The 16,327-nt window shown below is 41.3% G+C and overlaps 1 protein-coding gene across 2 annotated transcripts in view; it reads right to left on the bottom strand.

Annotated features, from left to right (window-relative positions):
* The window catches only part of pkd1a (polycystic kidney disease 1a), an 81,223-nt gene that overhangs the window by 39,084 nt on the left and 25,812 nt on the right, over positions 1 to 16,327 (bottom strand). For both annotated transcript variants that reach the window (XM_085277593.1, XM_085277594.1), the window contains exons 8-21: positions 16,115 to 16,283; positions 13,799 to 13,976; positions 11,309 to 11,523; positions 10,013 to 10,134; positions 9,764 to 9,914; positions 8,895 to 9,157; positions 8,310 to 8,690; positions 7,576 to 8,058; positions 7,347 to 7,478; positions 6,769 to 6,944; positions 6,001 to 6,131; positions 2,808 to 5,431; positions 435 to 629; positions 35 to 334 (exon numbers count right to left, since the gene is read on the bottom strand). In XM_085277593.1, coding sequence (XP_085133719.1) covers positions 35 to 334; positions 435 to 629; positions 2,808 to 5,431; positions 6,001 to 6,131; positions 6,769 to 6,944; positions 7,347 to 7,478; positions 7,576 to 8,058; positions 8,310 to 8,690; positions 8,895 to 9,157; positions 9,764 to 9,914; positions 10,013 to 10,134; positions 11,309 to 11,523; positions 13,799 to 13,976; positions 16,115 to 16,283 — 5,520 coding nt within the window. The remainder of the gene's footprint in view (positions 1 to 34; positions 335 to 434; positions 630 to 2,807; positions 5,432 to 6,000; positions 6,132 to 6,768; positions 6,945 to 7,346; positions 7,479 to 7,575; positions 8,059 to 8,309; positions 8,691 to 8,894; positions 9,158 to 9,763; positions 9,915 to 10,012; positions 10,135 to 11,308; positions 11,524 to 13,798; positions 13,977 to 16,114; positions 16,284 to 16,327) is intronic.

Raw genomic sequence — 16,327 nt, 5'->3', positions numbered from 1 at the left:
AGATACAGATAGAACGGAATTCAAAGAAACATACTTGCACCAGATAGTGTCCTTTGTGTCTGTACTCATATCCCACAGTTGTGGTGTTTGTACGAATGGGAGCAGAGCCATCGCCAAAGTGCCACAAGCACACCACAGGATAAGATACGGGGAGGATGTAGGCTCTAAATTTCACCGTCTTATTAATGAGAGTATTCCTTGGCACAGCATTCAGATCTGCAGACTTCAGCACATTCTGTACCAATATCCACTTGGTGACTTCCTGACCTTGCAGACTGTTGAAAACCTTCAGGTGAATGGTCAAATTACCTGGTTCTTCTGGAGTGTAGTGTGCCTGGAATGATGTGATTCAGTGAGATACAGCAAACCACTGCCTGTTATACTGTGATATTTATGTCGATATTATGAAAATTTTAATATGCAACCAAGTTTACCTCTTTGCCGATATGTGATGACTTGTGATGGTGCAGATCAAAAGTCCACAGATAAGTAACAGAACTGCCCGCCAATATTTTGGCCACAAACATTTTATTTTCACCAACTGCGATTGCATCTGAGATTCCTTCAATGGAGAGCCCATGTACCAGCTCCATCACCTCAACATGGAGATTGATTCTCTTAGAACTGACCTGGACAGAGAGACAAGGCAAACAAATATGGGAATTGTGCCGATTTGATTAACATATTTAATAAATAATTAGTGCTGTCAGCGTTAATCTCGTTAAAATGACGTTAACGCCATAACTGCATTAATGCGGCAAATCTCCGTTAGCGAGTTAGTGCGGATCGCCCCGTGCATGGGGCTGCACGGCGTCAACGCGTTAGCACGGTTAGCTCGTTAACGCGTTAGCACGGTTAGCTCGTTAACGCGTTAGCGCAGTGCAGCCCCATGCACAGGGCCATCCGCACTAACTCGCTAACGGAGATTTGCCGCGTTAATGCAGTTATGGCATTAACGTCATTTTAACGAGATGAACGACAGCACTATAAATAATTTATTTCTTATTTCTGCATGAAATCAATACATGGTATTAGTTTTAACATAATGCTGGTATGATATATGTTTCTACAGTCCAGTTAGCATAAGTAATTTTGATTATTCTACTTTGCCCCTTATAGTGCAGCGCAAAACATTCAAAAACTCCCTGATAAACATGAAAAAACAGAAAAATGCTGTCACTGACTCTATAAAGGGCACTATGTTGAAAACTTATATGATATACTTCCTAGATGAACACATTTGGGACATTAAAAAAGGTGATGATGGGGACTGAATTTCAAGTGACAGTAGAGCTGGGCGATATGAGATTTTTTCATATCACGATATGTTTTTTTCATTTCAGGCGATAACGATATATATCACGATATAAGCCAAATAACTATATTTGTAAGATTTAAATGTGCCGTTGCTCACAAGTAAAATGTGAAATAATCAGCAGCTTGTTTTTATTTAAATATTTATTTCCCATAATAAGTTCGACAGGGTAGATGTACTTAAGGAACATGAGACTTTTTCAGATAGATAAAGGCAAATATTGCAAACTACACAAAAGGCAGCCGCTAAAGCGTTTAAGTTTCAAAATAGAACAAACGAAACAACTACTAAATTGTCAATTCCACTTAGAAACAAAATATTAATTCTAAAAATAAATCTTAGTTTGTTTTACAGAAGAACAGACAAAACTGACTAACTTTTGTCAATATCAAATAAACTGAGAACTAAAAGGAAATTCTCAATCTCTCCTTGTTGTATAGCTTAGCTTTTCAAACAGTTTTAACAGTTACTTTAGTCTGACAAAAGCCGAATGACGAATTAGCGCTTCCAGTCAGAGACTGAGGCTACGTCCACACATACACGGGTATTTTTGAAAACGGAGATTTTCCGTTTTCGTTTTAAAAAATAATCCCGTCCACACATAAAGGCAGAAATGAAGGAAAACGCTGCTATGAACATGCCAAAGCAGCAGGTGGCGCTAGATTCCTAACCGTGAAGAAATGTTGGCCAATCAGAAGTCTAGAAGCCTCGGTGGGAAAAAGTAAACAAAGCTGCGGCATAGAAGCAGAACAGAGTCGTATGTGTGGACGGACAGTAACTGTGTGTATATGTAAGCATTTAAACACTGCAGAGAGTACAATTAACAGTAACAGTATTGTAGAAATTCATTTCACCGAAACAATAACGTGGCGCACAGTGTGACGCATGCACCAGTTTATTGTATTTCCAGACTTGCTTTCGGCACAATTTACAGTGCACGCTACTGTTTTTTGTCAGACTTGAAATAGCCGAAATACCTTCACACTACGGAACTTCTTTGGCTCTTCCGTTCGACAATCTCTCCGGCATTGGAACCATCATCTGTTTTCTCTTCTGTAACCTTCGGTCACGCTCGGTTGATTTTTCTAGTCGGCACACTCATTTCCTCCATTACGCGCTGGCTCCATTACCCGCTGGCTGCTTCCCAAACAAACACACGTGCGGCTTGGCACTTGTGCTGTACGTAACAAGTCACGCGACGTGACGCTGCGGCTGTGATTGGTTCGGCTCTGCGCTACTTAATTTGGATTGGCTGACCTTTTTTTTTTTTTTTTTTTTTAAGAGGACAAGAGCGGCGAGGTCTATCGCGATAGCTTAATTTCTCTATCGAGTAAAAGTTATATCGCGATACATATCGTTATCGTTCTATCGCCCAGCTCTAAGTGACAGTATTTTATTTAGTATCTGTTTAAATATATGTTTTATCTCATATCTTGAGTAAAACTGACTTGTTCTTACAATGTACATTATCTAACCTTTTCCTTTACGTTACCTGGTTGTGAGCAGTGAGATTGGCATTGTATGTTCCCACCCTGCTGAATACGTGGCTGTAGTTCTGATTAGGCTTAGCGTAAACAGTTGCATCGCCACTGATGCTGAGAATCAGTTCAACGTCCGAACCTGCTGCCATGGAAATAATGAAGTCCACCTTTTCATTCACTGCTACAACGTTCTTACTTGCCTTAAAGTCCAACTTATCAATCCTTTCCTGAACAAAGAATTCCTTTGAAAACACTTGCGAGCTGACACCATTGGTGGCATTCAAAGTAACAGTGGCTATCTTTGGCTCCTGAAAAATTACAGATGTTTTCTTTCCCGTTTCTGTTTTTCCATCCAGCAGCCATGTCCATGTCACATTGGTTCCTGTTACTACCTTCCCCTGTAGAAAGATGCTGACACCCGTTGCTATGTAACTGTCCTGAGTCCCATTAGTGACTGAGAAGATTAGGCCAGAAATTACTTCCTGGACACTGACACGCTTTGACACAGTCTTTGAGCTAACTTCATTAAAGACCTCAACAGTTACTTGTTTTTCCCCAATAGTGTTGAAGGTGTGGGTCTTCCCGGGCATATTCCACTGCAGAGCATGCCCATCTACAGACCAACGATACTGTAGGTCTGAGCCTTCTGTAGTCAGTACTGTGAGATTTACTGAGACATTGACTGCCACTGGGTTTTTGCTGATCTGAAGGTGCACATCTCCGGCTGGTTCTAGAAAGCGGATGGTTCTGTTGATAGAGAGCTGGCCCAGAAGGTTGGCTGCCCAGAGTAAGATGATACAAGGACCAGGCTTGGGAAAATTCAGTTGAACGGTTTTCCCAGTTTTGTTGAATGAGCTGTCAGGATCTAGCTCTCTGATGATGTTCCAAGTAAAGGTCATGTTGGTGCCCTCCTTTAATCCAGCTTGAAGTTTGAGACCTCGGTTTGTAGGGAAGCAACAACCATCCAATCTGGTGCCTCCCTCTCTGCCAGTCTCCTCTGCCAAAATCTGCAGCCCCTCCAACTCACGTTGGACAAACAGGAAGATATTTGCTTGTGCTGTTCCTACATCATTCTCTGCCGTCACAATGATGTTGAAAGTCCCAACTGAACGAAAGGTGTAATACATCTTGTAGGTCCCTGGGATTGAGGTACAGTGGTCACACAGTATCCAAGAGAACCGCGCATTTAACCGATCGCCGTCTGCCATTTGGGCTTCAAAGGTGACTGACTCGTTGAGAGGGACTTTTACCAAGCTTGCATTGACTCTCAACCCACTGATTGGTGCAATCACAATAACTGTTAAAGTAGTATCATTCTGACTAACTGTGTTGGCTGCTTTCAACGTGATATTGTATTTTCCAGAGATGTTGTAGGTATGAAGGACATTCTGTCCTGTAAGCTGATTTCCATCTCCAAAGTTCCAGGTGTAAGTGACATTGGAGGCCAATGAAGAACTGATAAAAGTGTATGGTGCTCCAAGTGTCAAATTATTATACTTTGTGCCATTATGCTGAATGACAATTGGTCCAATGGGCATCAGAACCTCAATGACAGCACTAGCATTACTGCTGGAGATGTTATTGAAAACATTTACCGTCACCATGTAGAGACCTGGGTTCTTAAATGCTGTCACCATACTCCCTGAACCATGAATGAGCACAGGGTCTTCCTCTTTACCAAAGTCCCACTGATAACTGTAGTTAAATTGAGGTTCAGCTCTAACCCAGAATTGTATTTCGTCTCCCACAGCATAATGGGATTTCTCAGGGGTAAGGCTGATGTTGGTCAAAGCTGGCTGCACACACACCCAGGTGAAGAAATTGGCCTTGGTGGTCTTGTTCAAACCAGTGGAAAGGAGCAAGGAAAGGTGGTAATTCCCACTTGCCAAATAAGTGTGAGAGACTCTGGGGTTGCCACGGTGTGTCTCGTTGGGACTTCCGTCTCCAAAGCTCCATTCGTAAAGGTGAGCTGATGCGTTACCAGACACCCAGGCTTGAAAGTTGACAGTGGTCTGCTCTCGGACACATCCGGAAGGCTCCATTCTTATAACTTGGAAGACAAACACCTGAACTGGAAGGATTGTCCATCCAGAGCTTACAGCATTCATAGCAGTCACATTTACTGTATAGTTACCATCTATCGTATAGGTATGTGACACGTTAGGCTCAGACTGAGTATAAATTTTTCCATCACCCATTGCGAATGTCCATGTGATGTTGTTACCCGAACGAAGGTGTGCCCACACCTTTGTAGGACTGTGAAGCTCTGTGGGAGAAGTGCTTTTAGCTGTTAGATCTTCAATCTCCTTATACACAAACATCTCAGCACAGGCACTATTAGAGCTGATGGTGTTGTTTACTGAAACACAAACAGTGAAGTTGCCCGACTCTGTAAAGGTGTGCGGCACACGGCGACCTATTTGAGTGACAGAGCCATCTCCAAAGTGCCACTCATAGTGAATTCCATACGGTGTGGGCAAAGGGTGAGCCTCAAAAAAAGCTGATTTGCCAGCGAGGAGAAGTGCTGGCTCCGTCTGTATATTGACATGAGTGAGGATGCTGTAGACGCTCATGTTGATGCTCTTAGTGATGTTCTCATAACGATTGGAAACTGATACCAGTGCGGTGTATATTCCTGAAAAAAAAAAAAGAGGTGGGAATGGGAAAATCATGAAAAAAGAAGATATTTTCTGTACATGTTTGGATCATAAAGTTCTGTGACTCTGTCCACAAACAAATAAAAACATGCATGATTTAAATTTAGCTCAAATTTAACTTCTGGACCTCTTCCAGCTCTTCAGTTATAGTTTTGGATTTTGCTCCACTGAGCTGGCTCAGAGGTCCCAATCTGACCTCTTGCATTTAAGTCTGAAATTTCACCATGCACCTAAAATTTGCCAGTCAGTCTGATAACGTTGGTGTAAAACAGATTGGACTTTGATGTTGAGAATTAAAAAAACAGTCTTCAGTGGAAGAACTAGCAGTGTAACGGTCCAGGCGCACAATCAAGAACATGCTTCTTTTGATGTATTCAAAACAGCTGTGAAATGTCCAATATGCATAAGGAGACAGCCCTGAAGGGGAGAGAGGCTTCAACTTATTCAACCTGATTATCATAACTTGTAAGCTATTATCTACTTTCAGGCTTAAAAAAAACAAAACACACAAAAATAGGCTTTTTTATTTCAAAGCTGTTATTGTTACCTGGCTGAGAGTAATTATAGGTAATATTGTTGCTTAGGAGGACTTGATTAGGTGAGTCTTGACAAAAGAGGGAGGAAGAGTAGGGAGGCTTGTATTCAAATTCCTTATATCCTCCATCACCAAAAGACCATCTGCAACATGATACAATGCAAAAACATTATCAGAAATCTACAAATAAAAAAAAGCAACATTCTTTATGTCGTTTACGGCACCAACAAAGTGAATGTGTAAACAAGGTTATAAAGACAACACGAGTACTACCAATACATGCACACAAACACAGGCGCACTAACTGGAGAGATGGAAAGTGGGAATCTTTTCTGACGATGCAATAAAGGGTTTGGATGAGGCGAAGTGGAAACTGGAACTGAGGAAGCCTCTCAGAACCAAAAATGGTGAGAGTGCAGAGAAACTAAGTGAGAGAGTACTCCAAAGTTGGTGGGATACAAAGAGTGGAAGAAAAAAATGAAGAAAAAAAAAAGTAGAGGGGAAACAGCCGCACAGAGGGGAAAATTCTTGTCAGCAATCTTCCCTAACCGCACAGTTATAAATCCAAGGCTTCTCTTTGACTTGACTGCTGCAGTGCTATTATGGCACACAAGAAGAGAAAAACAGAAAAGAAGAGCAAAGCATAAGAGAAATAGAGAAAACAAACAAACAGTTTTTCACTCAGCCTTAAAAATATAATAAAAGTAATAGAGATAGAAATGGGCAGTTATGGGATCACTGTAAATAACGCTGTCCATCTATCCACCCTGGTGTTCATACCGGAAAGTGGCAGAAACTGACATATCCATGACCACCGACGCAGTAAGAGTCTGAGTGGAGCCCTGGGGGACCACATTTGGCACTCCCCTGACTGTGAGGTTGACCATGGGCTGGAGCCGGTCTACGGTTACGTTGAAATGGTCTGTGAGCATGCTGACATGGTTCATGGCTGTCACCTGGGAAGATAGCGCATAGTCAGTATGACATTAGCCTTGTGTCACATCTGCATAAAAAGCTGTTACAACGACAACCGCTATGTTATTCTGATAAGCAATCACACAGTTCATTTCTCAGTTTAAAATTCATTTCCCAGACATTTATTGGCTCCATATTCGAAAAGATGACTGTCTTCGTTCTCTGTAGCTATTTTCACGCATTCACTGCAACACACTACACCTCTGAATTTTTCTACACCTTAATGACAAAGGTGCATGAGCGAACACAGCCTATCTGATGCAAGTGGTATCAAAAACAGATGTTTTACATATTAATTTATTTTTTAAAAATTGTCATAATGTGTCCATATGTAAGCCCAGGTGTGACAACAGTTTGACTTCATAGATGAGACAGAAACTCACTGTAAGTTTGTAGATAGCAGCATTCTGGTAAATGACATTGAGGACAGTGTTATAATAAGTGAAGTAGGGCTTGTCATCCACTGTCCATTTAAATGTGGGGTTAGAGCCTTCAAGCACTGACGCTGTGTAGCTCTACAATAGACACAGAGCATAATGCAGGGTATAAACACGAATTATGATCTCTTCATAAAACTGTCATTCAAATAAGCCTATAAGCAAAATAACTCACCACAACTGACTCCATCAGTACCCTGCGTGCAGGATGTGGCTGCACCACCAATCCTCTCAGTGGCTTTTCCAGGTGAACAATCACTTTCAGGCTGGCCTCTATTACATTATTGTGGGCTTCCAGCTCCACCTTCACTGGATCCTTGTGTTCCTCCATTTTCAGACTAAGATCCAGCACTGCAAACTGGCTGGGCTCTGCAACCACACCACCAGATCCTGGGTTTGCCCCCAGCTGACAGAGTGCTGGATTGGACAAAAAATCCAGGGGACATTCAGACTTGAAAGTGGCACTATGATTACTGCCATGCCAAGATACCGTTGTTGGGTCACGAGACTGCACACGGAGTAGAAGCCGGGTGTCATTGGACTGAATGTAGAGGGTGCCATTCTGCACAGGGGGATGGAGGATTGTCAGGCCCAGTGGAGCCACCACCCGCAATGGGCACGATGCAGAGACTGAGTACGACGGTTCAACAGAAGTCACCTGAAATGTAAATGCATTTTATTTAAATTATTACTATTAAATACAAACCACTCTAATAAATGTGCTAAAAGATAACAGCCAAAAACTTCCTCAAATGTTTAAAACCTAAGTATCTTGCAACATTGGTGTTATAGGAAAAAAAAAAATACTAATTCTAACACTTCAAACTCCTCACTACAGGTTCCATCTTCTTTAGTGGCCTCCACCTGCATGTAGAAATCTTTCACATGCATGCTGTGTTGATGGCTTACCAGCAGGCTGTAGTTTCCAGGTTGAGGAAGCCCAGCAGACAGCTGCGATCCCTGCAGCTGAGTCGTACTCCGTTCCATATAGAGCACTCTGACAGGGCAAACCACTTCCTCCAGCCAGCCTGCTTCGCCAGTCTTCACCAGTGTCTCTATGTCGAGCTCCGGGTCAGGCAGAAGGTCAGGGTCATGGTCCGGTGAACTGTCTGCTGGGAGTCTGGTGTTATTGATCCAGAACCACTCCGATCGTTCAAGACCTAAAACAGGTTGTCGCCATGGTGACTGTGGGGAAGACTGGCAGTGAAGCAGGGAGGATGGACCGGCATCATGCTGCAGAGCGATCACATCACCACGTGAAACCAAAATGTCCTCCAATTGGTCTTTTAACTGTGAGAAACAGGGACCAGAAAGGTTTAAGTTAAAGGCAGATACCAATTTGTCTTTAAATACATGTCTTTACTGAACACAGTTTTAGTAGTGACCTAACAGGCATTGCACAACAGCAGCAATCATTTAACTGTTTATCTATTTTGATTGTATACATACTCAAATTAAGTCACTGATATTAGAAGCAAAAGCGAATCCTCTCACCAGCACATGTAAAGCTGATCCTGCTGGCAGACTGAAAACCACCTCGTCCTGTAGGATGTATCGGGGCCTAAATGTCCCAGCTGTCAGGTGCTGAACAAGGGTGCAGTTAGGACAGGAAGATGGTGGGCAGGGATTAGAGAGGGGCAGGCACCGACCCTGGAAGGGACACCACTGCTGTAGTCGGGGGCAAGAGGATGGATCACTGCTCTTGGTGTCAGTTGAGACACAAAGAGCTACCGGGGCACATGCTGGGCCTCCGCAGCCTAAGACAAGAAGCTTTGTGTTATCTCTTAAAAATGAAATTTTTACATGCAGCAGTGTTGTTCAACTTCAATTCTATTGAATATGCAGATGGGTAGTTATATAACAATAATGATTTTTCATTAGCTGCTCATATAGGTATGAAAGTGCAAAAATGTAGATTAAAGGAAAGAATTACTGAATGAGAGAAACTAAATCAAACAAGAAAATCTCGTTAAAGCAAGTCAAAAACTGTGCACTTGTGGAACAGGAAAGTGAAAGATGTGTGTGCATGTACGTCTGGGGTAGACTAAATTTGCCATCAGTGTGATTAATACTAAACTACATTATCCTTTTATCTCCTCCATCTCGTCCCCTACCTCACAGGCTTGAAATCAAAGACAGGAAGCGCTCAGAACTGAGATGACCTTGTTTGTTTGATTTCCTTCCCTTCATGTTTTACTATACTTTCTGTCTCCATGAAAATTTTATTTTCACATTCACCTACCTAACAATTTAAGACAAGCCTGGTCAGTGTGTCTGACTAGAGGTGTGGGATCAGGTGGCTTATATGTTTCTTAACACCTGGCGAGTGTATATTAGTGAGTTTCTGTGTGTCTGTGACTCACTGGGGAGCAGCAGGTGTGTGCCGTGATAATGACAGTGAGGTCTGTATATCTGAAATCGGACGTTGACTTGTGAGCTGAGGTTCTGAGTGACAAATTCCAGGGAGGACAGACGACCTCCCTGAACAAAGCTCAGTGCAGGGAACAACAGCATCTGAGAAATAAAGCAGAAGCAGCTTAATGAAATAGACTCTGGAATGAGTCTGACGCATAAAAAAAAAAGAAAGATATTAAGCTGAGATATCTCCTTACCTCAATGACACCGCTGGGAGGTTGTGAAACAGAGTGGAGTGAGGGTGAAGCACTGTGGAAAGGATTATGGGAAGGAAACACAGCCATGCCAACCATGTAGATCCCGGCATCTGGAACACGGACTGGAGAGGCAGAAGAAGGATGCATTCAAGGTGACAAAAAAGCACAGAGGATAGAGGAAGTAACAGATTTCAACAGGCAATTTTTTTTAGATTTCCAGGTACTTTGCTTACTTAAAAAAAAAAAAAAAAAATAATAATAATAATAATAATAATTCACCATAGTGTATGTCTGTATGTTTGCTTGCATGTTCTCCATCTCCTGTGCATAATGCAGGGGTCTGGTAGTTTACGGAGAAAAAACCCCCTCTAAAAACCTTGAAAGTTGGCATACCAAGCAAACATGTCCATGTGTGCCCATAGTGGGTAGCTGTGGGTGAACTTGGACCTGTGCGGGCAGGGCAAACCCATACTTATCCCATGTGGGCCCCAAGTGGATGTGCCCACACAGGGCCCACAACAGTTTTGGCGCTTGGGGCTCCTATGTGGAACTAGGGGCCCACTGCACTTTCTCCCTTTGGGCCTCCAAGAGGGAAGCCCACAGCGTGCTGCCCATAGAACAGCTAGGTGGGCCCCTGGGGTTACTATGGGCAACCAAAGACCAAGTAAATTATTTGACAAAATTTGAGGGAGCATTTTCTTGAGTTGGTAGCTCCACACTTTGGTGGTTTACACATTTGCATACCAAGTAAACGTGTAAACCGGCCTTGAAGGAGATACATATCTCTTTTGTGGTTGTGTCAGGAAAACAATACAATGAATATCTTGCAAATCAAATGTGTGGCATTGCTCTGGTAACCAATTCTTAAACACCTTGTGAATAAGCAACATTTTTGATCGACAGTATGCTCCAACCTCCATATCAGTTAGAGGCAGTAATGCACCATAGGGCACATATGGGCATTGGTGCGCAGCCCACTGTGGGCCCACATGGACCCCTAAAAAACAAGCTGTCTCGGTGGTTAGGTAGGTAGGAGGGAGTCGGGTATTAAATGCTCTTCACTTTCTATAAGTGACACATGAGTTTGGTGCCCAGACACAAATGGTAATTTTATTCTACTGAGGTAATAAATCATTTAAATAGGAGACGTCTGGCTAAGCTTAATTTGCATACAATTCTAGGCGCAGTGGGTAAAATTGCATTAAATCTGTTCCTCAGTTTTCATTTCATTTCTCTAATCTAGTTATGTGGACTGCTTTATATTTGGATTATGAGGCAGAATGTCAGTGAGCTTACCTTCGGCAGTGTACTGGCACATATACGGCCACTTGGCATTGCATTGGTATGGACTGGTGTGACCGCGTGCTTCAAGGACGACGCACACATTGCCACGATAGCTCGTCAAGCGAGGATGAAATATCTCCTCTCCCTCCTGCATCTCTGATCCGTTCACCCAGTGCAGCTTGCCAGGGGTGTCTATATCAGTCAGGCCCAGCCACACACCTCGCTCCCTGGTGCAGAAACAAATAGATAATGCACAGATTAACACTGAATGATTGACATTTAGCTACGTAACTTGAACCTCGCACCATCTTTTCAGAATGCACACAGGAAGACACATAACAAAGGTGAGAAAAAACGAAATGCAGGAAAAAACAGAAAAGTTGTAAAAACATTCAGAAGTAAATGAGTTTGACTGTTAATAATTGAGAATGAAGTCTGCCAATTGTGCTCTCAATAATCAATGTTTGCAGGACTGAAAAGTGGTTTTGATTGAACCCTGGTGGGATAATACGGAGATACTATGTTAGATAAATTGGATTTTGGCTCAATGTGTCCATTAATGGACCTCGCCGCTCTCCACTTTGATTTTCCTTCCTCCTACGCACAGTTAACTGAAAACAAAATGGCCTTCCCTCTAAAAGAAAAGTCAGCGTGATACTCACCGTGATCTAAGGACAGGGGGAAACAAATCAAACATTTTAGACATTTTTAGACAATCACCTGGATAAAAGCAATTTCCTTTTCTTTCCTTTTCTTTTTTTTCTCCCACTTTTCGGGATTTTTCAAAACACCTTTGATAATGACATCAGAACGAGTGACCAGCGGTTACACAAAGGCAGAAAAAGAACAAGAAAACGTCTTTGTCGCACAAAACAAAGACAGATTCTAAAAAAAGAAAGAAAAAAAGTTCCTTATATAAGAGAGGGGTGGAGGAACACACGAGCAGAAGAGGATGGCGGGGATAAGCTCCATCTGCAGCAAGTTTTTTTTCTTCTCATCCCCTTTGGTATACGAGTCCTACACTCAAATTAGCACACAAATGTACACACACAAAAACCCAGATTCCTACGGCGTTAACGTTACAATGCAGCTGTGCTTTTACAGATGTGTTTTTGTGACCTTCTTACACTTAAACACAAAACACCGAAAGCCTTCAGACCAGTGCGAGAGCAGAATACTTTTACAAAACCAAAGCAAAGCCAAATCCAGAGCTTTGTTCATATACATGTACAAACGTACATGCAGCAAAATAGTGTATCCTATCAATGTGAATGAAACAAAAACACATAAGTCAGGGGTCACATTCAGTCAAATAAGGATAAGTTCACACACACAAACACACACACACACACACACACAGAGGAGGGGAGAAAAAAGACAAACACATTTTGCATGCACCCTTTTCCAAACCATGTAATTCTGTGAGTGTCAGTGATCGAACGTTTAACATCTGTTTTCAGTATTTTTGTCTGTTTTGATACTTTTTGGCTGTCGTTTCAGCAAACAGACTGGACCATAGCTTTGTTTGAGTTTGTCACTGAAATAGGGAAGACGAAATGTGTGAGCTGGCGGTCCCTCCAGTGACACGATTTAGATACTTGCTTAGAAATAAGACCCGTTTACACCTTTAACACATGACATGACGTTTCAGTCGCTGAACTTAAGCTGGCTACAGAAGAGGGGCAAGCAAAGATTTAGTATTGTTTTTTAAAATTGAAGCTTTAATTTAAAATGGAGCTTTTCAAACAGCTCAACAATTTATTGCAGTCTGTCAGAAAACTCTGTGAGCTAAATGCACATTTCCCAGGGTGGGAAAATTAGTAAGGTCTGAGACTGATAGATGGAGAGAGATGTATGAAAAAGAAGGAAAGGAAGGTGGAAGAAGAGGAGATTATCTTCAACAGTAAGGACTGCTCAGAGAGTGACATTTTATAGACTGAGCTGAAGATGAGAGGTGAAACGTCTTCAAAAAACCTAAAGAAGTCCAGTTGCTTTTCTTTCCAAGCTCCTTAGATTACCATTCCTGGATGAATGACAACCTACCGGTACACAGATATTTTATAGACTGGAAAGTTAAATCTTAAATGTAATATCCTCATTTATTTTAAGGTCTTTAAATCAGATAGTGGTGATGTTCTGATAAATAATGTTTCTGTGAAACATCTAAAAACAAATTTAAGTATACTGTAAATTCTACCTTTTATAATAGCTATAGTGTCTATAGTCCACTTTTATCTTCATGTGTATTCAGTTAGCTAAATCCACAAAGAGCAGTGAGTATTGGAGTAGCTGCACAGGTCAGCTGATCACAGTCCCTACAGGAAGAAAAAATTATTGCTGCTCACAAAACAAATTCTTATGTGACCAGGCTGTACTGCTACACCTGCTCTTAGGGTTCCCTTGGTAACAATGCACAGATACATTAGTTCTTGAGGAAAAAGATTAACTGAAATTATTTTCCTGTTTCAGTTTGTGAAACTTGCAGAAAGAGTAAACACTCACTGTGTGACTTTGGTTGCCAGCAGGTTACGCAGCTTGTCACTCCTGACTATTGCCAGATCCCCACCGCGGTTCAAACACTGTTTTCGAGCATCAGTCCAGCTCAGCTCTCCTGGAAGGATCTGGAAACAGCTTGAGGACTCGTGATCGTGCGTCGCATCTACTGGACAGAAAGGAGAGGCTGGAAGGGAACAGAAACATGAATGTTGTTTAACAAATACTCTGAAGGTATTCTTTCTAGAAAAAAAAAAAAAAAAGTGCAGCTACTATTTCATAATTAAAAAAACCCAACTTAAAACATGCTGAAGTACAAAATAACAGTAAAGTTAGTAAGTTGCATATGATTGCAAATCAGTGTGATCAAATAATAATTCTCATTAGGAATGTGTTTATTTGTTTTATTTTTTACTGGCCTCAAATATTTGTTGTAGAACATGCAGAATATGTCTCTCAGTCAAAGTCTTCGTTATTTACGATATAAAAAGAGCTATAAAAATCTGTAAAAAAAAATTTGTTTAGAGACTTCACAGTGAAAAAAAAAAAAGAAGCAACCTGAAGAGTTTCTAAAAGCCTCAGACAAACAGGCAAAAAATGTAGACACAAGAGATGTTGATATATGGGTGCAAAGTAAAGCACGAGGGGGGAGACAGATGAAAGACGCGGGGCCTGACTCACATCTCTAATGTGCAAACACAAACACTCCTTGGCTGAGACAGTAGAAAAAGGAGTACTGGCATTTCTTTCCTATCATGACGAATTTGTCCTTCAGCAAATCACATTAGTTTCATAGACTCTTCGGCACTTCGTAAAAATTCTTTCTCATAATATCTCAAAGAAACAAACCAGTGAAATGAGCAAATAACAGTTAAATATTACATTGTGAGAAATTGTAAGGGAGTGTCTTAGAAGAAGAGAACGAGTATAACAAAGGTGGAAAATGGAGGAGAGGGACAGTACTGTGCAAAAGTCCTCCGTTACCGCGCTTTTCTTTATAATTTGCTAGGAAATGGGAGATAGGTGCAGCAATTTATTGAAACGGGTTCCTTTTTATGTTTTTCTATCCAGGTGTACGATTACTGAATATGCAGTGTGTTTGGGATCATTATCATGCAGAAAAATTACGCCAGCCAATCAGAATTCAGCCTCAAAAGTTAAGCAAAGATTTTGGATCAACATCTGACAAAATACTTTGGCAGTATGTTGTCATAATTCATAATTTCTTAAGGGCGTGACTTTCAGACACTGTTAATCTACAGTGGACATGTTTTTGGCCTTGCTTTTGGCCTCCATTTGTCAAATTCCCTCTCATATTTTAAGGCCACACTGCACACTTTACAGAAATGAAGAGTTTTTGGCTGATAAATGATGCAAAAATACAACCCTATGTCTGCCAAACTGTGTTATTTTGGGTATTTTTCAAAACTTCAAGCAAAGAAATGGAGAGAAATTATTTGTTCTTGTGACGGGCTGCTGGTAACAAAGTTACTGACAACTTTAAAGCACAGGAATGTCTGGCACCCTTGGAAAACAGAATATAAAAAAAAAGAGATCTTTCTCAAGACCTTTGTCCAGTCGAATGTATTTAGTTTATAGTTTATATAAAAGTTGGTATGTCTGTGCGAAAAAGGAAGGTGAGTGAATAACAAATGCATAGCTAAGACTAGACTGAACAATCACTTGAATGAGAAAACTTTGAGCTCAGGTTGTAGAGTGCAGACACAAAGCTACAAAGGTTAAACCAATTTTATACAGCTGCTTTGGCACCACAAAAACACATACATATATATACATTTAATACTAACATGCTCAGTGCAAAAAGGCAAAATCCGAAGACAAAGTTAACAACTAGCTGTAAAACTTAGTAGGTTGTGCCACAGCTGATTCCCATCAGATGGCTACAAACATACAGAACAAGTGCTACTGTTACACCTGTTGGCTGGATGTACCATACAAATGCTCAGCTACAGTGTCAGCGCTTCATTCATAACTGTGCATAACTGGTTTTTGCTGTTCCCAAGTGCCCAAAAAGAAATGCTTTCTGGAAATGATTGTGATCGTGCAATGTTGATCTTTTATTACTGCCAAATTTCTAATTACAAAATATCAGCAGATTAAACAATTTAATCTTCCAACCAGATGATGGTAACTCCTGTAAACATTTATCCTTCCAGTTTTCCAAATAACCCCCACAGAGAAGCATTAAGCTAATGTTCAGATTTAATCAGCAGGGGAGAAAAAACTAATTGGATGTTGATGATCACGAGGAGCTCGAAATGTGTGAAATTTCAATAACTGAGATTGCGTGTTGGTATACTTTACCTTTGGCAATTTGGACATCATCTTTCGTAATCTTCCAGTCTACATTCAAGCCAACTGAGCCCCAGCTGACAAGTGTGAGCTCCAGACTCCTATTGGCCACAACAAGAGTTGGACAATGCAGCTCTAGTTTAGGAGGAAGCATTATAGTCACCTCCCCTCGTGCAGACACCTGAACACACACAAGTAACATTTTAAAATCCAAAACACACACAT

This window comes from Mchenga conophoros, linkage group LG6 (genome assembly GCF_057382185.1).
Source record: "Mchenga conophoros isolate Kocher_MC1m ecotype Shallow Benthic linkage group LG6, M_conophoros_male_GT1.1, whole genome shotgun sequence".
NCBI lineage: Eukaryota > Metazoa > Chordata > Actinopteri > Cichliformes > Cichlidae > Mchenga > Mchenga conophoros.
The sequence above is the reverse complement of the archived record's forward strand: the minus strand, read 5'-3'. Positions and strand labels throughout refer to the sequence as shown.